This window comes from Anomaloglossus baeobatrachus, chromosome 7, assembly GCF_048569485.1.
Source record: "Anomaloglossus baeobatrachus isolate aAnoBae1 chromosome 7, aAnoBae1.hap1, whole genome shotgun sequence".
In the NCBI taxonomy this organism is placed as follows: Eukaryota; Metazoa; Chordata; class Amphibia; order Anura; family Aromobatidae; genus Anomaloglossus; species Anomaloglossus baeobatrachus.
In genome coordinates this window covers 73,928,548-73,950,919 of record NC_134359.1, presented here as the reverse complement: position 1 = coordinate 73,950,919, position 22,372 = coordinate 73,928,548, and the positions used below count along the sequence as shown (strand labels likewise).

At 47.7% G+C, this 22,372-nt stretch overlaps 1 protein-coding gene across 2 annotated transcripts in view; it reads right to left on the bottom strand.

Annotated features, from left to right (window-relative positions):
* PPP1R1C (protein phosphatase 1 regulatory inhibitor subunit 1C) overlaps positions 1–22,372 on the bottom strand; it is an 87,417-nt gene that overhangs the window by 18,187 nt on the left and 46,858 nt on the right. The window contains exons 3-4 of one of the 2 annotated variants that reach the window (XM_075317413.1): positions 6,194–6,228; positions 4,737–4,791 (exon numbers count right to left, since the gene is read on the bottom strand). In XM_075317413.1, coding sequence (XP_075173528.1) covers positions 4,737–4,791; positions 6,194–6,228 — 90 coding nt within the window. The remainder of the gene's footprint in view (positions 1–4,736; positions 4,792–6,193; positions 6,229–22,372) is intronic. The other variant, XM_075317415.1, reaches the window with a different exon arrangement.

Genomic DNA, 22,372 nt, shown 5'->3' with positions numbered 1-22,372 from the left:
ATATTGTACTTCATGATAGTTATAAATTTAGAACGATATTTTTTGCTTTTATTTGTGAAAAAATCGGAAATTTGATGAAAATTTTGAAAATTTTGCAATTTTCAAACTTTTAATTTTTATGCCCTTAACCCAGAGAGTTATGTCACACAAAACAGTTAATAAATAACATTTCCCACATGTCTACTTTACATTAGCGCAATTTCTGAAACAAAATGTTTTGGGGTTAGGAAGTTAGAAGGGGTCAAAGTTCATCAGCAATTTCCCATTTTTTCAACAAAATTCACAAAACCATTTTTTTAGGGACCACATCACATTTGAAGTGACTTTGAGAGGCCTAAGTGACAGAAAATACCTAAAAGTGACACCATTCTCAAAACAGCACGCCTCAAAGTACTCAAAACCACATCCAAGAAGTTTATTAACCCTTCAGGTGCTTCACAGGAACTAAAGCAAAGTGGAATGAAAAAAAGCAAAAAATAAAATTTTACCTAAAATGTTGCTCTACCCCAAATTTATTCACTTTTAGAAGAAATAACACAACAAAATGAACCCCAAAACTTGTTACCCACTTTCTTATGAACGCGCCAATACCCCACATGTGGTCAGAAACCTTTGTTTGGACAAATGGGAGGGCTCGGAACAGAAGGAGCAATATTTGAATTTTGGAAAGCAAATTTGGCTGAAATAGATTGCGGGCACCATGTTGCATTTACATGTCCGCCAAGGTACCTAAACAGCAGAAACCCCTTACAAGTGACACCATTTTGGAAACTAGACCCCTTAAGGCTTCTATCTAGGGGTATAGTGAGCATTTTGGATACACAGGTACTTCACAGATTTTGATAACGTTACGTTGTCACATTGAAAATTTTCATTTTTTTCTCAAAAATGTTGCTTTAGCATCAATTTTTTCACTTTTTCAAGAGGTAATTCCAAAAATGTGACCCCAATGTTTGTTACCCACTTTTTTATGAGCGCGGTGATACCTCACATGTGGTCTGAAACCTTTGTTTGGAGAAATGGGAGGGCTTGGAACGGAAGGAGCAATATTTGAATTTTGGAAAGGAAATTTGGCTGAAAAAGATTGCGGGCACCATGTCGCATTTGGAGGACCCCTAAGGTACGTAAACAGCAAAAAAACACCACAAGTGACCCCATATTGGAAACTAGGCCCCTCAAGGAATTTATCTTGATGTTTGGTGAGTACCCTGAACCCCCAGGTGCTTTACAGAAGTTTATAACGTTGAGCCATGAAAATAAAAAAATAAAATTTTACCACAAAATTGTTACTTCAACCAGGTAGCTTTTTTTTTCACAAGGGTAACAGGAAAAAAATCACCATGAAATTTATTGCGCAATTTCTCCTGAGTTTGTTGATATCTTGTATGTGGTGGAAATCAACTGTTTGGGCACACTACAGGGCTCAGAAGAGAAGGAGTGCAATTTGACTGCAAAATTGGCTGGAATCAATAGCGGACGCCATGTTGCATTAGGAGAACCCCTGAGGTGCCTAAGCAGTGGAGGTCCCCCACAAGTGACCCCATTCTGGAAATAAGACCCCTCAAGGCTTTAATCTAGGTGTATATTGAGCATTTTGAATACACGAATACTTCACAGAATTTGATAAGCTTAGGTTGCCATATTGAAATTTTCATTTTTTTCACAAAAATGTTGATTTAGCGACACATTTTTCACTTTTTCAAGAGGCAACAACAAAACGTGTACCCCACAGGTTGTTATCTAATTTCTTGTGAGCGCAGGGATACCACACATGTGGCCAAAAACCTTTGTTTGGATAAATGGGAGGGCTTGGAATGGAAGGAGCACCATTTGAATTTTGGAAAAGTTGAAGTAAATTGCGCGCACCATGTCACATTAGCAGGGCCCCTTGGGCACCTATACATCAGAAACCCCCCACAAGTGACCTCATTTTGGAAACTGGACCCCTCAAGGATTTTATTCAGGAGTATAGTAAACATTTTGAATCCACAGGTACTTCACAAAACTGTTGCTGTAGCAAAAAATTTCTCACTGTTAAGGGGGCTTTACACGCTGCGACATCGCTAATGCGGAGTCGTTAGGGTCACGGAATTGGTGACGCACATCCGGCCGCATTAGCGATGTTGCTGCGTGTGACACCGATGAGCGATTTTGCATCGTTGCAAAAACGTGCAAAATCGCTCATCGGTGACATGGGGGTCCATTCTCGATTATCGTTACTGCAGCAGTAACGATGTAGTTCGTCCCTCCTGCGGCAGCACACATCGCTATGTGTGACGCCGCAGGAACGAGGAAGCTCCCCTTACCTGCCTCCCGGCCGCTATGAGGAAGGAAGGAGGTGGGCGGGATGTTCCGGCCACTCATCTCCGCCCCTCCGCTTCTATTGGGCGGCCGCTCAGTGACGTCACTGTGACGCCACACGGACCGCCCCCTTAGAAAGGAGGCGGTTTGCCGGTCACAGCGACGTCGCCGGGCAGGTAAGTATGTGTGACGCATGTGCGCGATGTTGTGCGGCATGGGCAGCGATTGCCCGTGTCGCACAACAGATGGGGGCGGGTACCCACGCTAGCGATATCGGGACCGATATCGCAGCGTGTAAAGTAGCCTTTAGGCTATGTGGCCATGATCCAGCGACACGGCGTCTAGTACCCAGTGTCAGCCTCCTGCAGAAATGTGAGTGTTGTCCACGGGAGAACGCAGCTGCCCATGCCCACGATTTGGGTTCAGGCTGCTGTGGACTTTAGTTCTATTCTACCTGCAAAGAACACTCATCTCCGCAGCATAAATTGACATCCTGAGGCTCGGGAAGCTGCGCCACAGGTCGATTTATGCTGCGGAGAAAAGAAACAGTGGGCACGGGATTTCTAAAAATCCTGCCACTGTGCTTCTACTGCACAACGCAGCGTTATGGACGCAGGGAAAACACTCTGCGCCCAAAATGTTGCAAACCCTGATTGTGGGCACACAGCGTAAAATGCTACAATGGATGAATGGATAGATGTCAAACATATATAACGTCCCACCCCCCTGCATATTCTAAGCTGGCGCCCTTTAGTGCCTTTCATGTGACACTAAAGGATGCCTAGCCTTGTATTTAGCCCAAAAAAAAAAAAAATAATTAAAATAAATGACGTGGGGTCCCCCCTATTTTTGATAGCCAGCTAGGGTAAAGCAGACAGCTGTAGCCTGCAAACCACAGCTGACAGCTTCACCTTGTCTGGTGATCAATTTGGAGGGCTCCCCAAGCTGTTTTTTTTTTTTAATTATTTATAAATAAATAATTAAAAAAAAAAAACAAACGTGGGGTCCCCCCAAATTAGATCACCAGCCAAGGTGAAGCTGACAGCTGGGGTCTGGTATTCTCAGGATGGGAAGAGCCACGGTTATTGGACTCTTCCCAGCCTAAAAATAGCAGGCCGCAGCCGCCCCAGAAGTGGCGCATCCATTAGATGCGCCAATTCTGGCGCTTCGCCCCAGCTCATCCCGCGCCCTGGTGCGTTGGCTAACGGGGTAATGAATGGGGTTGATACCAGGTGTGTAATGTCACCTGGCATCAAGCCCAGCAATTAGTTATGTCACGGCGTCTATCAGATACCCGACATAACTAATTGACAGTAATAAAAAAAAAATTGACAACAAAAAAAAATTTATTTGAAAAAACACTCCCCAAAACATTCCCTGATTGACCAATTTATTGAAAAGAAAAAAAAAAATCCACAATTATCCATTTGGATGTCCCACGTCGCCTCTGGACCTTCTAGAATATGGGGGACACGTTCAGGGAACGTATCCCCCATTTTCTAGGAGGGCAGACCCTCCATTTGAGGAGAGTGGGTGCAAAGAATCTGCACCCACTCTCCCTGGGTCACAGCTGCACAGTGCTGAGCAGCAGCCAGCGTCCTGAACACAGGAAGCTGTCATCTGCTCGGCACATGTGACCGGAGTCTGCAGAGAAGGAGGAGGGGGCCGCGGGGGATCAGCACTCCGGTATGTATGACACCGGGGGACACCGGGGGACACCAGGGGGAGGGTAGGGGGGATCCCGGCAGGGCCTGGGGAGCAGGTTTCTGTCGCATGTGTGATGGCACATGCGACAGAAACCATAGGAACAGTGGAAATGCGGCCGGCGCGCTGCTGTGATCGCCGGTGCGCGCGGCCATCTTGGATTTTCGGGAGGGGGTTGGGGGTCGGGGGGGGCACTTTGGGGACACCGAGGGGACCGGAGGGAACCGGGAAAAAGATTTATCTCCCATCTGGCATGTTTGAACATGCCAGATGGGAGATAAATAATTTTTTACCGGCGCGGTCATTTACTATAACTTGATGATCGGTATACGGTGTATACCGGTCATCAGGTGAGCGGGGACCGGAAAAACCGGCCCGAATCATGATCTCCAGGGTCTCAGCTACCCCCGGCAGCTGAGACCCCGGAAATTTTCTGACTCTGGGGGGCGCTAGACCCTTTTTTCCGACCGCCGTTAAAAAGCGGCGGATCGGAAAAAGTACCCTTATTTACCGCCGTTAAAAGGCGTATCGGCGGTCGTAAAGGGGTTAAGGAGCATTTAAGATTATTGTTTATTGGAAAAGTTATCCCACTACCCATAAATGAGACCCACAACTCCTTATACTTGTTAACAGCTGAAAAACAAAACACACAGAAATTAATCGAGATGTAAATCCCATTTAGTTAGAGCAGAGTTAATACATCAGAACATGGAACAGTACCTGGACAGTACCTTTCATGGCAGGGGCTGAGTAGACACTTTGCTTCCTCTGTTTGGGAGAAACATTCTAAGTTTGAGATATAAGAAATAAAAACTTGTTCATATGATATCATCAGCATTATAAAGTAGATTTTATACAGTTTTCCATTAGCTTTGCGGGCAATAATAGGACATGTCCTCGAGTTGAGATGTTGCACTCACATCTGTACTGCGATCAACCTTCCTCCACCTCTCAATGATCCAGTACATGGTCACGTGTACCACAGAGAGCACCACAAGCAGCAGCGACGCTGGGCTGTGACAAGAGGTGAAATGCCGCCCACAGCCTATTCATTCCGGAAGATTGGGGCCGGCCACAGTGATGTCAGGTCAACTTCCAGTTGACCTGACATCACCGGACATCAGAAGTCACAAAGCCCAGGAGGGTCATGAGAAGGGGATGAATGGAGCACAATAGCGCCACTTACAGGCAGTATTGGCAACACTAGGTATTTGCGAGAAACCTTGTTTCTCAACACAATATTGATGTGCCTATGAATACTAACTAGTGAACTACCCCTTTAATGGGAACCTGTCCTGTTGTTTTGTGGAATTAACATGCACCAATGTGTTTTAAATAATGCAGTGTATCACTAAAAAAAAATCTATGTATTTATCTTAAAAAAAAGACTTTATATGCTTACATAAAATCAGTAAACACCTTGGGTTTCAGTCATAGGGGTGGAGATTTTGCTGAGATCAGTCACTGTCACTCAAGTTCAGGCATGATTCTTTTTTGAACTTAGTCACACCCCCATCATTGTAATTGATTACACCACAGGTCCTTCACCAGCACTTCTCTTCTGAGCTCTGCCCATTACAGTCACATGATCGTGACATCATAAGTCTTCAATTAGCAGTGATCACTCACATAATATTTTATTAGTCTAAACTGATGGTCTGCTATGAAACCCAGCCATAGAAAAAAATGACAAAAAGACCCCTTTTACCCAGGTATTCAACCGCTTAAATGCCTCTGTCACAGTTAGCAGTGGCATCTAAGGGACTACATTGCTGCAATCAGAGCTAGCTCCGATCGCAGCAGCTACACTTGGATCCCAACTGTATAATACAGACAGCACACTGGCCGAACGGTCTCAGCTCCTGAGCTCACTCTCAGCATATAGCGCACACATCTGTATGTACGGCGATAGTTACAACAGGGATAATGATATTTGCGCCTGGTTGATGAATCTGGAATTAGAAGACAGGCTGACACAGTGGCCTCATTTATCTAAACTTACTAATTGTAGAATTGCCTTTGTTGCACCTGACAACCAATGAGAGATTGGCTTTCATTTTTAAAATACTCTGAAAAAAATGAAAGCTGTCCTGTGATTGGCTGCTATGACCACTCTTCTGAGACAGTTTTGATATATTAGTACCGTTATTAATGTTCGTCTTGAATACATATAAAACCGTCATCTCACCTCTTCGTGTGTACTCGTCCTGTTGTCATTGATTTCTGGATAATAAAGACAATATTATAGGTAATGCACAGTCTATTCACAGACACAATTCATTATATTAATGTATGGTGACATAATTTATATATTTGCATATTGATGACAGAATTTTGATAGAATGGATCTTTTTTATACTTCGTTCCAATGCTGTAGAGTTGAAAGAAATGTTAATATAGAACACTGTATAATCAATGCCTTAAATGCTTTGCTTGTTTCATATATTTACTGCCACAAAAAAGTAGGAATGATGCTGATGAAAACGATAAGCCATCTTATTACAGTACTTTACTTACTAATTAATATACCTGGGACATTTATGTAGGAGAAGTTTGACCTACCATCTGCATATTAAACTTATAGGGTTATTCCCATCTCCAAGATCCTATCCCAATATGTCTTAGGTGTAATAATAATAATAATAATAATAATAATAATAATATTAGCAAATATGTCCAATTAGAAATGTAATATAGTTTTCCTGATTAGCTATGTCTCTTACCTCATGTGCAGGGCATTGCAGTTTAGGTATCCATTGTTATGTCCACTCATGTAGTGATAATTAGTTGCTAGTGGTAATCATGGATACCTGAGCTGCAATACCCTGCGTATGAGGTAAGAGACATGGCTATATCTGGAGAACTATACTACATTTCTAATTGGAGGTATTTACTAGTATTATGACATCTATTACATAATGGGATAGAATCTTGGAGATGGGAATACTCCTTTAACACTAGAACTACTGAGGTAGTCATTTTGACTACTTTGCACCATGTATTTCTATATAGGTGTCACGAGTCCAGTAGTTCTAGTGTGAAGGCCATCATTGATATTGGACTAATGTCAGCCAATCCCATAAATATCGTCAGGTTCCAATGTATATGGGGGTCTCAGATACTTTCTTGACTCACAATGTTGGAGGAGATAAGAATCCAGCATATCCAATTTCGGAGTAACATTCCTTTAGTTCCCGGCCATATAAGCCAGCACCAGAGATGTCTACTAGGAGCTTTTCCATAGAGAAGACAAAAGTGCTCGGAAGAGCAAGTGCTCCTGTGTATCAGGAAGTCCGACAAGATAGATATAAGCTGACAACCATCTATAGTGTATGGAAGACTTATAAGGGCTCTGTCAGTAGAGAATGACTTATCAAACCAAGTACAGGCATTCGGTGTATCATGGTGGGGCGAAACATTTAAGTGCCCCTTCAGATCAGCTTGTTTTTCCTCTATCTACACACACCTCTTCTTTGATTGACAGCTCTGTATATGTGGCGCCCTGGACTAGCCAAGGGCCACAGGTAACAACACACACACACCCCCACCCCCAGCAGGTCACAGCAGTCATCTCCAGTGAGACCTGATTTCCTCCATCGGGTTCAGACAGACACACCAGGTGGGCGGAGTCATGCAGATGGGCACGCCCACCGAGGAGTCTAGCTGGTCGGAGGCAGGAAACAACAGAGACAAGTCCAGGCAGAGGAAGGGAGAGGAGGTGTGCAGAGTGGCAGAAGCAGACAGGGGTCTAGGTTGGAGCCTAGGACCCTCTTGTAGTCAGTCAGGCAGACGGTAGTGGCCGGCTGCAGGGGCCGGGAAGACAATCCTGGTGGAACCGTAGGTAGCCGGGACAGGGTGTTGGCCCGTCCGGTACTGAACCGGGGAGCCAGCTGGAAACCGGAGCACAGGAAGAGCATATAAAGAAAGTGCAGGGAAGGACGCACACTATTAGCCTGGAGTCAGGGGAGAAACTACAGCAACCGGCTGCGGGACCCGTCCATGCAGCCGTTTGTTTTACCAGAGACTCCGAGTACGTTATTGGCTGAGTGAGTACCACCGTGCCGCCTGGCACTGCTCTGCCGCCCCCGCAACCCTGCACCTCGCCAAAACCCGCAAGCCACCTTACAGTCACCATCACCGGGCCCCGGGACCACCAAAACCCCCTACCCACGGAGGGGAGAGAAACATCTCGGCTGCTCCCTGTCATCGCTAGAGTTGAGCGCGGTTCGTGGTTCGAGGTTCTCCAGTTCGAGGTTCGAGTGATTTTGGGCCATGTTCTAGATCGAACTAGAACTCGAGCTTTTTTCAAAAGCTCGATAGTTCTAGAAACGTTCGAGAACGGTTCTAGCAGCAAAAAGCAGGGCTTTTTACAGCTACAGTGTGCAGGAGCCATCGCTGGCAGCCTGCCACAAGCTGGTAACCAAGATAAACATCGGGTATCCAAGCAAAGCGCTTTGGTTAGTAACCCGATGTTTATCCTAGTTACGTGCAGGAAGCCGACACTTCCCCGCTCAGCTCGCTCCGCCCCCTCCTGCCCGCGGCATGTACACATACATACATACACACACACACACACACACACACACACACACACACACACACACACACACACACACACACACACACACACACACACACACACACACACACACGGTCCCGCTCGGCTTACCTGCGGTCGGTCCGGAGGCAGCAGTCCTTGGCACTGGAAACTGTGGCTGCCGGCCCTTTAAGGGTGTGTTCTCCTTCATTGAGCATCATCTGTGGGCGGAGCTACCGCCCGGCGTCCTGCTCGGTCGCACAGATGAAGGAGTCACAGTGCCAGCCAGCGACCCCCAGCACATCGCTTCCCTCCGGCGCTGTGTGGGCCCCATCTGCACCGTGACCTGATCAGTATGTGGGACATCACTCCCTCCCCGCCCCTCCCTGTCCCCCCGTGCGTGTGTGGGCCCCGCAGAGCCGTGTGTGTGGCCCCCTGAGCCGCGTGTGTGGGCCCCACAGAGCCGTGTGTGTGGCCCCCGGAGCCGCGTGTGTGGGCCCCGCAGAGCCGTGTGTGTGGCCCCCTGAGCCGCGTGTGTGGGCCCCACAGAGCCGTGTGTGTGGCCCCCGGAGCCGCGTGTGTGGGCCCCGCAGAGCCGTGTGTGTGACCCCCGGAGCCGCGTGTGTGGGCCCCGCAGAGCCGTGTGTGTGGCCCCCGGAGCCGCGTGTGTGGGCCCCACAGAGCCGTGTGTGTGGCCCCCGGAGCCGCGTGTGTGGGACACGCAGAGCCGTGTGTGTGGCCCCCGGAGCCGCGTGTGTGGGCCCCACAGAGCCGTGTGTGTGGCCCCCGGAGCCGCGTGTGTGGGACACGCAGAGCCGTGTGTGTGGCCCCCGGAGCCGCGTGTGTGGGCCCCGCAGAGCCGTGTGTGTGACCCCCGGAGCCGCGTGTGTGGGCCCTGCAGAGCAAGGTGTGTGTTTGTATGTATGTATATATGCAGCAGAGCAGTATGCGTGTCTATATGTATGTATATATGCAGCAGAGCAGTATGCGTGTCTATATGTATGTATATATGCAGCAGAGCAGTATGCGTGTCTATATGTATGTATATATGCAGCAGAGCAGTATGCGTGTCTATATGTATGTATATATGCAGCAGAGCAGTATGCGTGTCTATATGTATGTATATATGCAGCAGAGCAGTATGCGTGTCTATATGTATGTATATATGCAGCAGAGCAGTATGCGTGTCTATATGTATGTATGTATGCAGCAGAGCAGTATGCGTGACTATATGTATGTATATATGCAGCAGAGCAATATGCGTGTCTATATGTATGTATATATGCAGCAGAGCAATATGCGTGTCTATATGTATGTATATATGCAGCAGAGCAGTATGCGTGTCTATATGTATGTATATATGCAGCAGAGCAGTATGCGTGTCTATATGTATGTATATATGCAGCAGAGCAGTATGCGTGTCTATATGTATGTATATATGCAGCAGAGCAGTATGCGTGACTATATGTATGTATATATGCAGCAGAGCAGTATGCGTGACTATATGTATGTATATATGCAGCAGAGCAGTATGCGTGTCTATATGTATGTATATATGCAGCAGAGCAGTATGCGTGACTATATGTATGTATATATGCAGCAGAGCAGTATGCGTGACTATATGTATGTATATATGCAGCAGAGCAGTATGCGTGTCTATATGTATGTATATATGCAGCAGAGCAGTATGCGTGTCTATATGTATGTATATATGCAGCAGAGCAGTATGCGTGTCTATATGTATGTATATATGCAGCAGAGCAGTATGCGTGTCTATATGTATGTATATATGCAGCAGAGCAGTATGCGTGTCTATATGTATGTATATATGCAGCAGAGCAGTATGCGTGTCTATATGTATGTATATATGCAGCAGAGCAGTATGCGTGACTATATGTATGTATATATGCAGCAGAGCAGTATGCGTGTCTATATGTATGTATATATGCAGCAGAGCAGTATGCGTGACTATATGTATGTATATATGCAGCAGAGCAGTATGCGTGACTATATGTATGTATATATGCAGCAGAGCAGTATGCGTGTCTATATGTATGTATATATGCAGCAGAGCAGTATGCGTGTCTATATGTATGTATATATGCAGCAGAGCAGTATGCGTGTCTATATGTATGTATATATGCAGCAGAGCAGTATGCGTGTCTATATGTATGTATATATGCAGCAGAGCAGTATGCGTGTCTATATGTATGTATATATGCAGCAGAGCAGTATGCGTGTCTATATGTATGTATATATGCAGCAGAGCAGTATGCGTGACTATATGTATGTATATATGCAGCAGAGCAGTATGCGTGTCTATATGTATGTATATATGCAGCAGAGCAGTATGCGTGTCTATATGTATGTATATATGCAGCAGAGCAGTATGCGTGACTATATGTATGTATATATGCAGCAGAGCAGTATGCGTGTCTATATGTATGTATATATGCAGCAGAGCAGTATGCGTGTCTATATGTATGTATATATGCAGCAGAGCAGTATGCGTGTCTATATGTATGCATGTATATATGCAGCAGAGCAGTATGCGTGTCTATATGTATGTATATATGCAGCAGAGCAGTATGCGTGACTATATGTATGTATATATGCAGCAGAGCAGTATGCGTGTCTATATGTATGTATATATGCAGCAGAGCAGTATGCGTGTTTATATGTATGTATATATGCAGCAGAGCAGTATGCGTGTCTGTATGTATGCATGTATATATGCAGCAGAGCAGTATGCGTGTCTGTATGTATGTATATATATATGCAGCAGAGCAATATGCGTGTCTGTCTGTATGTATGCATGTATGTATGCAGCAGAGCAGTATACGTGTCTGTATGTATGCATGTATGTATGCAGCAGAGCAGTATGCGTGTCTGTATGTATGCATGTATGTATGCAGCAGAGCAGTATGCGTGTCTGTATGTATATATATATATATGCAGCAGAGCAATATGCGTGTCTGTCTGTATGTATGCAGCAGAGCAGTATGCGTGTCTGTATGTATGTATGTATGTATGCAGCAGAGCAGTATGCGTGTCTGTATGTATGTATATATATATATATGCAGCAGAGCAATATGCGTGTCTGTCTGTATGCAGCAGAGCAGTATGCGTGTATGTATGTATGCATGTATGTATGCAGCAGAGCAGTATGCGTGTCTGTATGTATGCAGCAGAGCAGTATGCGTGTATGTATGTATGCATGTATGTATGCAGCAGAGCAGTATGCGTGTCTGTCTGTATGTATGTATGCAGCAGAGCAGTGTGTGTGTGTGTCTGTCTGTATGTATGCAGCAGAGCAGTATGTGTGTGTCTGTCTATATGTATGTATGTAGCAGAGCAGTGTGTGTGTCTGTCTGTATGTATGTATGCAGCAGAGCAGTGTGTGTGTGTGTCTGTCTGTATGTATGCAGCAGAGCAGTGTGTGTGTCTGTCTGTATGTATGTATGCAGCAGAGCAGTGTGTGTCTCTGTATGTATGCATGTATGATGTGTATCTATGTATGTCAGTGTATATGACTGTATAGATTTGTCTGTTTATATGTATTTTTGTGAGTTTGTCTTTAAATATGTATATGTACGTGTATGTATCTGTGTATGTGTGTGTGTCTGCGTGTTTATGGGGCCCACTGGGACTCTTCCGCCCGGGGCCCACAAAAACCTGGAGCCGGCCCTGCCTGCGGTGATGAAGTCCCGCCATCCCGACCTCAGCGCTGTCACTGTCCTCCATGGCCGCCGCTTGTCACATCACCTCTCGCTTCCGACCCGAGACTGACTAGCGGTGACGTCACGGGCCTCTCGCGAGACTTGGTGTGAAGGCGGCGGTCATTGACCTCAGTGACAGGGGCTGTCAGTGTGCTGGAGATCAGCGCAGGTAATGTACCTCGCTGACAGCAGCACTTGTCATGCCCTGCAGTGACCTGGGCTGACCCATTGATGTTAGCTCAGGTCACTGCACTGCTCTCCCAGCCAATGGGGAACAACCTGCTCTTCATTGACTGGGACAGTGTGGATCGTCATGGCAACCCCTTGGATTACACCAGACCTGGATTTGTTTTTCATTCTAATAAATTGGTTAAACAGGGAATGTTTTGGGGAGTGTTTTTTCAAATAAAAATGTGTTTGTCGTCTATTTTTTTTTATTACTGACTGGGTTGGTGATGTCGGGTATCTGATAGACGCCTGACCTCACCAACCCCAGGGCTTGATGCCAGGTGACATTACACATCTGGTATTAACCCCATATATTACCCCGTTTGCCACCGCACCAGGGCGCGGGATGAGCTGGGGCGAAGCACCAGGATTGGCGCATCTAATGGATGCGCCACTTCTGGGGCGGCTGCGGCCTGCTATTTTTAGGCTGGGGAGAGTCCAATAACCATGGACCTCCCTAGTCTGAGAATATCAGGCCCCAGCTGTCTGCTTTACCTTGGCTGGTGATCCAATTTTGGGGGACCCCTACGTGTTTTTTTTTTTTAATTATTTATTTAATTTAAAATAACAGCGTGGGGTGCCCTCAGTTTTGGATTACCAGCCAAGGTGAGGTTGCCAGCTGTGGTCTGCAGGCTGCAGCCGTCTGCTTTACCCTAGCTGACTACAAAACTAGGGGGAACCCTATGTCATTTTTTTTTTTTTTTCATTTTCTGGCTAAATACAAAGCTAAGCACCCCTTAGTGCCACATGAAAGGCACCAAAGGGTGCTCCACTTTTTCTCCACTTTTTCTCCATTTTTTCTCCACTTATTCTCCATTTTTTCTCCACTTATTCTCCACTTATTCTCCACTTATTCTCCACTTTTTCTCCACTTTTACTCCACTTTTTCTCCACTTTTTCTCCATTTTTTTCTCCACTTATTCTCCACTTATTCTCCACTTATTCTCCACTTATTCTCCACTTATTCTCCACTTATTCTCCACTTTTTCTCCACTTTTTCTCCACTTTTTCTCCACTTTTTCTCCACTTTTTTCTCCACTTTTTCTCCACTTTTTCTCCACTTTTTCTCCACTTTTTCTCCACTTTTTCTCCACTTTTTCTCCACTTTTTCCTCCACTTTTTCTCCACCTTTTTCTCCACTTTTTCTCCACCTTTTTCTCCACTTTTTCTCCACTTTTTCTCCATTTTTTTCTCCACTTATTCTCCACTTATTCTCCACTTATTCTCCACTTTTTCTCCACTTTTTCTCCACTTTTTCTCCACTTTTTTCTCCACTTTTTCTCCACTTTTTCTCCACTTTTTCTCCACTTTTTCCTCCACTTTTTCTCCACTTTTTTCTCCACCTTTTTCTCCACTTTTTCTCCACCTTTTTCTCCACTTTTTCTCCACTTTTTCTCCACTTTTTCTCCATTTTTTTCTCCACTTATTCTCCACTTATTCTCCACTTATTCTCCACTTTTTCTCCACTTTTTCTCCACTTTTTCTCCACTTTTTCTCCACTTTTTTCTCCACTTTTTCTCCACTTTTTCTCCACTTTTTCTCCACTTTTTCTCCACTTTTTCCTCCACTTTTTCTCCACTTTTTTCTCCACTTTTTTCTCCACTTTTTCTCCACTTTTTCTCCACTTTTTCTCCACTTTTTCTCCACTTTTTCTCCACTTTTTCTCCATTTTTTTCTCCACTTATTCTCCACTTATTCTCCACTTATTCTCCACTTTTTCTCCACTTTTTCTCCACTTTTTCTCCACTTTTTCTCCACTTTTTTCTCCACTTTTTCTCCACTTTTTCTCCACTTTTTCTCCACTTTTTCTCCACTTTTTCCTCCACTTTTTCTCCACTTTTTTCTCCACTTTTTTCTCCACTTTTTCTCCACTTTTTCTCCACTTTTTCTCCACTTTTTCTCCACTTTTTCTCCACTTTTTCTCCACTTTTTCTCCACTTTTTCTCCACTTATTCTCCACTTATTCTCCACTTATTCTCCACTTATTCTCCACTTATTCTCCACTTATTCTCCACTTATTCTCCACTTATTCTCCACTTATTCTCCACTTATTCTCCACTTATTCTCCACTTATTCTCCACTTATTCTCCACTTATTCTCCACTTATTCTCCACTTATTCTCCACTTTTTCTCCAATTTTTCCTCCACTTTTTCTCCACTTTTTCTCCATTTTTTCTCCACTTTTTCTCCACTTTTTCTCCGTTCTTTTTCTATGGTCAGTCTACCCATTAGCTCTGCCATGCATACTGTAGCTCTACACCTACTGCACATGTTACTTTATGATTGACATCTCTTTCGTACCAGAGCTGTCTAAGCCTACTCTGACCCCATATTTGTCATTACTATATTGTCCTTGTACTGTATTATGACATTTGTATCATGTGTTTCATTTCTTGCTGTGTTGCAATTTTTTTGCTGCATCCCAATTGTACCTCTACATTGTTCGAGTTTATGTTATTGTTCTCTCACTCTTATGTGATACTGATTATTGTCATTTTTCATGATTACATGCAGATAAGTCCAATCTGACGAAGGCTCAGGCCGAAACGTCATTTGTAACTTGTTTTGGACAAAAACATATATGCTTATGAAAATTTTTTTTTCTTAATACGGACCAATAAAGAGTGATTTTGCATTACTATCCATTGGGACTTACTGACTTAGTCTGGGAGATTTAGAGTGCCGAGGTTACTCACTAATTTTATCTATTATTACCTCTGAGCATCTATATACCAGTGAGCAGAGCTTCCTCTACAGTAGTTCTCCTGATTAGGCATGCCCTTACCTCATGAGCAGGGCATTGCAGCTTTGGTAGCAACTATTACGACATGGACTCTGCTGCTGTGGACCCGGGGAGAGTGAGTGCAGATTCATTGCACCCACACTCCTCACATGAAGGGTCCGCACTCCTAGAAAATGGGGGATACGTTCCCTGAGTGTCTCCCCCCCATATTCTAGACGGTCCAGAGTCGTCGTGGGACCCCTTTATTTTTTTTCTTACAATAAATTGGTGAAAGAGGAAATGTTTTGGGGACTGTTTTTTCAAATAAATTTCTTTTGTCGATTTTTTTTTTTTGTTAGTACTGACAGTTTATGATGTTGGGTATCTAATAGACGCCATGACATCACAAACTGCTGGGCTTGATCTCAGGTGACTTTACAGCTAGTATCAACCCGATTTATTACCCCGTTTGCCACTGCACCAGGGCACGGGATGAGCTGGGGTGAAGCGCCAGGATTGGCGCATCTAGTGGATGCGCCACGTCTGGGGTGCCTGCGGCCTGCTATTTTTAGGCTGTGAAGGCCCAATAACTATGGACCTTCCCACCCTGAGAATACCAGACCACAGCTGTCCGCTTTACCTTGGCTGGTGATCCAATTTGGGGGAGACCCTACTTTTATTGTGTAATTATTAATATTTATAAAATAATTATAAAAAAGAGCTTGAGGGGACCTCCACATTGGATCCCCAACCACGGTAAAGCTGCCAGCTGTGGTTTTCAGGCTACAGCCGTCTGCTTTACCCTAGCTGGCTATCAAAAATGGGGGGACCCAATGTCATTTTTTTTTTAACTATTTTTTAAATAGAAAAAATTAATGGGCTTCCCTGTATTTTGATTGCCAACCAAGGTATCGGCAGGCAGACTGGGGTGGCAACCCATAGCTGTCTGCTTTATCTGCGCTGAGAATCAAAAATACCGCGGAGCGCTACGTCATTTTTTTAAAGATTTATTTTTACAGCACTGTGATGTCCAGCAATCAAAATACAGGGAAGCCCATTTTATTTTTAGTTATTTAAATAAATAATTAAAAAAAATATATATGGGCTCCCGCTGCATTTTTTGTATTGCTAGGTAAGGGTAATCCAAGCAGCTACTGGCTGCTAACCCCCACTGCTTGATGTTACCTTCACTGGCAATGGAAAATCCAGGGAAGCATTTTTTATTTTTTTTGCCAAAAAACTACAAAAAAAAGGACGTGAGCTTCGCCATATTTTTGTATGCTAGCCAGGTATAGCAGGCAGGTGCTGGAAGAGTTGGATACAGCGCCAGAAGATGGCGCTTCTATGAAAATGCCATTTTCTGAGGCGGCTGCAGACTGCAATTCGCAGCAGTGGTGCCCAGAAATCTCAGGCCAACCTGTGCTGCGGATTCCAATCCCCAGCTGCCTAGTTGTACCTGGCTGGACACAAAAATGGGGCGAAGCCTACGTCATTTGTTTTCTAATTATTTCATGAAATTCATGAAATAATAAAAAAAGGGCTTCCCTTTATTTTTGGTTCCCAGCCGGGTACAAATAGGCAACTGGGGGTTGGGGGCAGCCGTACCTGCCTGCTGTACCTGGCTAGCATACAAAAATATGGCGAAGCCCACATAATTTTTTCAGGGGGCAAAAAACTTCTGCATACAGTCCTGGATGGAGTATGCTGAGCCTTGTAGTTCTGCAGCTGCTGTCTGTCTGTATGGAGAAGAGCAGACAGCATCTGCAGAACTACAAGGCTCAGCATACTCCATCCAGGACTGTATGCAGAATTTTTTTTCCCACCAAAAAAATGACGTGGGCTTCGCCATATTTTTGTATGCTAGCCAGGTACAGCAGGCAGCCACGGGCTGCCTCCAACCCCCAGTTGCCTATTTGTACCCGGCTGGGAACCAAAAATATAGGGAAGCCCGTTTTTTTTAATTATTTCACTTATTTCATGAAATAATTAAAAAACAAATGACGTGGGCTTCGCCCCATTTTTGTGTCCAGCCAGGTACAACTAGGCAGCTGGGGATTGGAATCCGCAGCACAGGTTAGCCCGAGGTTTCTGGGCGCCTCTGCTGCGAATTTCAGTCCGCAGCTGTCCCAGAAAATGGCGCTCTCATAGAAGCGCCATCATCTGGAGCTGTATCCAACTCTTCCAACAGCCCTGGAGCCGGGTGGCTTGTTGGGTAATCATGAGTTAATACTGGCTTTGTTTTACTAGCCAGTATTAAGCCAGAGATTCTTAATGTCAGGCACGTTTGACCCGGCCATTAAGAATCTCCAATAAAGGGTTAAAAAAAACACCACACAGAGAAAAAATACTTTAATAGAAATAAATACACAGACACATTAGAGACTCCATCTTTATTACCCCCTGTCAGCCCTCCACGATCCTGCTCTTCTGTCTTCTTTCTTTCTAGTGTAGTAGTAGTGACGATTGTAGTGAGGATGAGTTTACCCAGCTCATCACTTGGGGCTGGGGAACCTCATCCTCACTACAATCATCACTACAAACGGGAAGCAGCGTGCAGCGTGCAGATCAGTGCTGGCTGTCAGCGGTAACAGCGGTAAAGGCCCCGTCACACTAAAGGCTAAGTTCACATTTCCGTTGATTTGTATCAGTCACATGCGTCGCTTGACGCATGTGACTGATGCGCTGTTCAACGCTGTACAACGGATGACAAAGAACAGAATTCTTTGTCGGATTCCGTTGTGTGCGGGGGGCGGAGTTCGGGGGGGAGGGGAGGAGCCGAGCGGGGCCGTGGCACTGAGGACGTCAGTGCCGCAGTGACTGCAGGACAGGTGAGTGTGTGTGTGTGTGAGTGTGTGTGTGTATACACATGCTGAATGCGGGAGGGGGCGGAGCCGAGCGGGGGGCGGGGCCAGGCGCTGAGGATGTCAGTGGAAGTGCTGCGGTCTGCATGGCTGGGGACAGGTGAGTGTATCTGTGAGTGAGTGAGTGTGTGTATGTGCATGTATGTATGTATGTATGTATGTATGTGTGTGCACATGCAAAGTGCGGGAGGGGGCGGAGCCGAGCGGGGGGCGGGGCCAGGCGCTGAGGATGTCAGTGGAAGTGCTGCGGTCTGCATGGCTGGGGACAGGTGAGTGTATGTGTGAGTGAGTGTGTGTATGTGCATGTATGTATGTATGTATGTGTGTGTGTGCACATGCAAAGTGCGGGAGGGGGCGGAGCCGAGCGGGGGGCGGGGCCAGGCGCTGAGGATGTCAGTGGAAGTGCTGCGGTCTGCATGGCTGGGGACAGGTGAGTGTATCTGTGAGTGAGTGAGTGTGTGTATGTGCATGTATGTATGTATGTATGTGCATGTATGTATGTATGTGTGTGCACATGCAAAGTGCGGGAGGGGGCGGAGCCGAGCGGGGGGCGGGGCCAGGCGCTGAGGATGTCAGTAGAAGTGCTGCGGTCTGCATGGCTGGGGACAGGTGAGTGTATCTGTGAGTGAGTGAGTGTGTGTATGTGCATGTATGTATGTATGTATGTATGTATGTATGTGTGTGCACATGCAAAGTGCGGGAGGGGGCGGAGCCGAGCGGGGGGCGGGGCCAGGCGCTGAGGATGTCAGTAGAAGTGCTGCGGTCTGCATGGCTGGGGACAGGTGAGTGTATGTGTGAGTGAGTGTGTGTATGTGCATGTATGTATGTATGTATGTGTGTGTGTGCACATGCAAAGTGCGGGAGGGGGCGGAGCCGAGCGGGGGGCGGGGCCAGGCGCTGAGGATGTCAGTAGAAGTGCTGCGGTCTGCATGGCTGGGGACAGGTGAGTGTATGTGTGAGTGAGTGTGTGTATGTGCATGTATGTATGTATGTGCATGTATGTATGTATGTGTGTGCACATGCAAAGTGCGGGAGGGGGCGGAGCCGAGCAGGGGGCGGGGCCAGACGAGGGTGTCAGTGGCAGTGCTTGTCTGCATGGCTGGGGACAGGTGTGTGTGTACATACATGTGCGGAGTGCGGGAGGGGGCGGGGCCGAGCGGGGAAGTGTCGGCCTCCCTGCACACGTAACCTTGCCTAAGATAGCAACTTACCAGCGATCCCAGCAATGATAGGGATCGCTGGTAAGTTGCTAGGAGGTTGCTGGTGAGATGTCACACTGCGACGCTCCAGCGATCCCACCAGCAACCTGACCTGGCAGGGATCGCTGGAGCGTGGCTACACGAGTTGCTGGTGAGCTCACCAGCAACCAGTGACCAGCCCCCAGCGCCGCGTGGAAGATGCTGCGCTTGGTAACTAAGGTAAATATCGGGTAACCAACCCGATATTTACCTTGGTTACCAGCGCACGCAGCTACACGTGCAGAGAGCAGGGAGCAGCGCACACTGAGCGCTGGCTCCCTGCTCTCCTAGTTACAGCACACATCGGGTTAATTACCCGATGTGTACTCTGCTACATGTGCACAGAGCAGGGAGCAGCGCACACCGCTTAGCGCTGGCTCCCTGCTCTCAGACGCTGACAGACGCGTTACCATAGCAACGGTGCTCTCGGAGCCGCGGTTAGCGGTGACGTCACCGCTAACTGCGTTGCTATGGCAACCTCCGTTAATGACCGGCTGTGTCAGCCGGTCCCTAGCGGAACGGGGAGTCGACCGTGTGGTAGAGCATGTCGCCGGTACACGGCGATACACATATGTGCACCGTGTACCGGAGAGATGCACTCGCAGGTCCTACATGACTCGTCATAGTCATGTGACCAGTCTGTAGCCAATGAGATAATAGCCACGTGACTGGTCACATGGCTATTTTGACGTCACGATAGGTCCTGCATCACTGCTGCAGTGCCAGTCACCGGGAGGATTCAGCGATCATCGGATGGAATAGCGGCAGGAGACAGAGTGCAGAAGGGATCGCGGGGACCGGTAAGTGTTATGGCAATGTTTATTAACTGTTTGTGTACATTTATAATGCATTTTTATGTGTTTGTGATTGCCTCCCATTATAGCCTATTGGTTCGAGTTCGGTTCGTCGAACGTTCGACGAACCGAACTCGAACGGGACCCCCGTTCGGCGAACCGACCTCGAGCCGAACCGCGACCGGTTCGCTCATCTCTAGTCATCGCTCCCGGGATCCCCGTCCAGAGCAGCGGTGGTGTCCCCAACCTCACCACAAACCGTGGGTGGTTTCACGGATTAAATCCCCAAACCAAGCCACCTCTTTCACTCACGGGCGAGGAGCGCCGCTCGAGGCCCCGGATCCGGCCCATCGCTCGAGCCACCAAGCAGCAGCAGCGCCAGACCCGAGCGTTAGCGAGTGCAGCGCCCCGCCGCCCGTGACAACTTGGCATCACGAACAGGATCTTACCGTTCTACCGCCTGGTAGAAGTGTGCCTTGTGTCCCGCCGGAGGTGTCCGGCCGAAAATTTTCAGAAGCCGCCATCTTGGGCGCGAAAAGTTCCCCGCTCGAGCGTCTTCCCGAGCAGTGGAGGCACGAAAGCCGAAGCTCCGCCCCTGAAGAGGAGGTGCCGGAAAGAAACCAAGGGGGCATGGATGGCGTCCGGCCGCATGTGAACCGCGGCTGTGGAAGCAGGGACGCCAGGACTCTGCAAGTATTTGGTTCCTGGAGCACCGCTGCACAAGATGTCCCGTCCATCCGGCACCGCTGAAACCTCAGTGCCCATGCCCGCAGCCAACGCCCCGACCGACCCGTTACCCCTGTCACCGTTAGCGGAGCTCGCAGCGTCTGTGAGGGAGGGCCCAGACCTGGGGTCCCCAGGCCTTACCTTTGTCACCGCCCTGCCACCGGCCCCGGCTTCCATCCCGGCCGCACCGCTGATGACGACGGCCCCGGCAGTCCGCCCAGCCGCAACGGAGATGACGACGGCTCCGGCAGTCCGCCCGGCCGCAACGGCAGCGAAGTACCCGTCCCGTTAACAAATCTGGGCCTGTTCCTGGACTGGGGTCAAGGGGTGCTGCCCACTTCTTAGGGGCAGCATCAGGGCCAGGTTGTTTGGGTGGGTGACTGAAGGACCCGTTCCGTTGTTATTATTAAAAGTGTTTTATTGTTGTTGCAACGGTTGAAGTGATATGCCTCCCGTAAGGGAAGATTTCTGAACATGCTTGTTTATTTACTTTTTCAGTTGTGAACATATAACCGGTGATGGATGGGCAGCCCGAGGACAGTCTGCATTTAACCAAGGGGGAATGTGGCGCCCTGGACTAGCCAGGGGCCACAGGTAACAACACACACACACCCCCACCCCCAGCAGGTCACAGCAGTCATCTCCAGTGAGACCTGATTTCCTCCCTCGGGTTCAGCCAGACACACCAGGTGGGCGGAGTCATGCAGATGGACACGCCCACCGAGGAGTCTAGCTGGTCGGAGGCAGGAAACAACAGAGACAAGTCCAGGCAGAGGAAGGGAGAGGAGGTGTGCAGAGTGGCAGAAGCAGACAGGGGCCTAGGTTGGAGCCTAGGAGCCTCTTTTAGTCAGTCAGGCAGATGGTAGTGGCCGTCTGCAGGGGCTGGGAAGACAGTCCTGGTGGAACCGTAGGTAGCCGGGACAGGGTGGTGGCCCGTCCGGTACCGAACCGGGGAGCCAGCTGGAAACCGGAGCACAGGAGGAGCATATAAAGAAAGTGCAGGGAAGGACGCACACTAATAGCCTGGAGTCAGGGGAGAAACTACAGCAGCCGGCTGTGAGACCCGTCCATCCAGCCGTTTGTTTTACCAGAGACTCCGAGTACGTTATTGGCTGAGTGAATACCACCGTGCCGCCTGGCACTGCGCTGCCGCCCCCGCGACCCTGCACCTCGCCAAAACCCGCAATCCACCTTACAGTCACCATCACTGGGCCCCGGGACCACCAAAACCCCCTACCCACGGAGGGGAGAGAAACATCTTGGCTGCTCCCTGTCATCGCTCCCGGGATCCCTGTCCAGAGCAGCGGTGGTATCTCCAACCTCACCACAAACCGTGGGTGGCGTCACGGACTAAATCCCCAAACCAAGCCACCCCTTTCACTCACGGGCGAGGAGCACCGCTCGAGGCCCCGGATCCGGCCCACCGCTCGAGCCACCGAGCAGCAGCAGCGCCGGACCCGAGCGTTAGCGAGTGCAGCGCCCCGCCGCCCGCAACATATACATAGAGCAAAGAAAGATGGAGATAGAGGGGAAAAAAAGCTG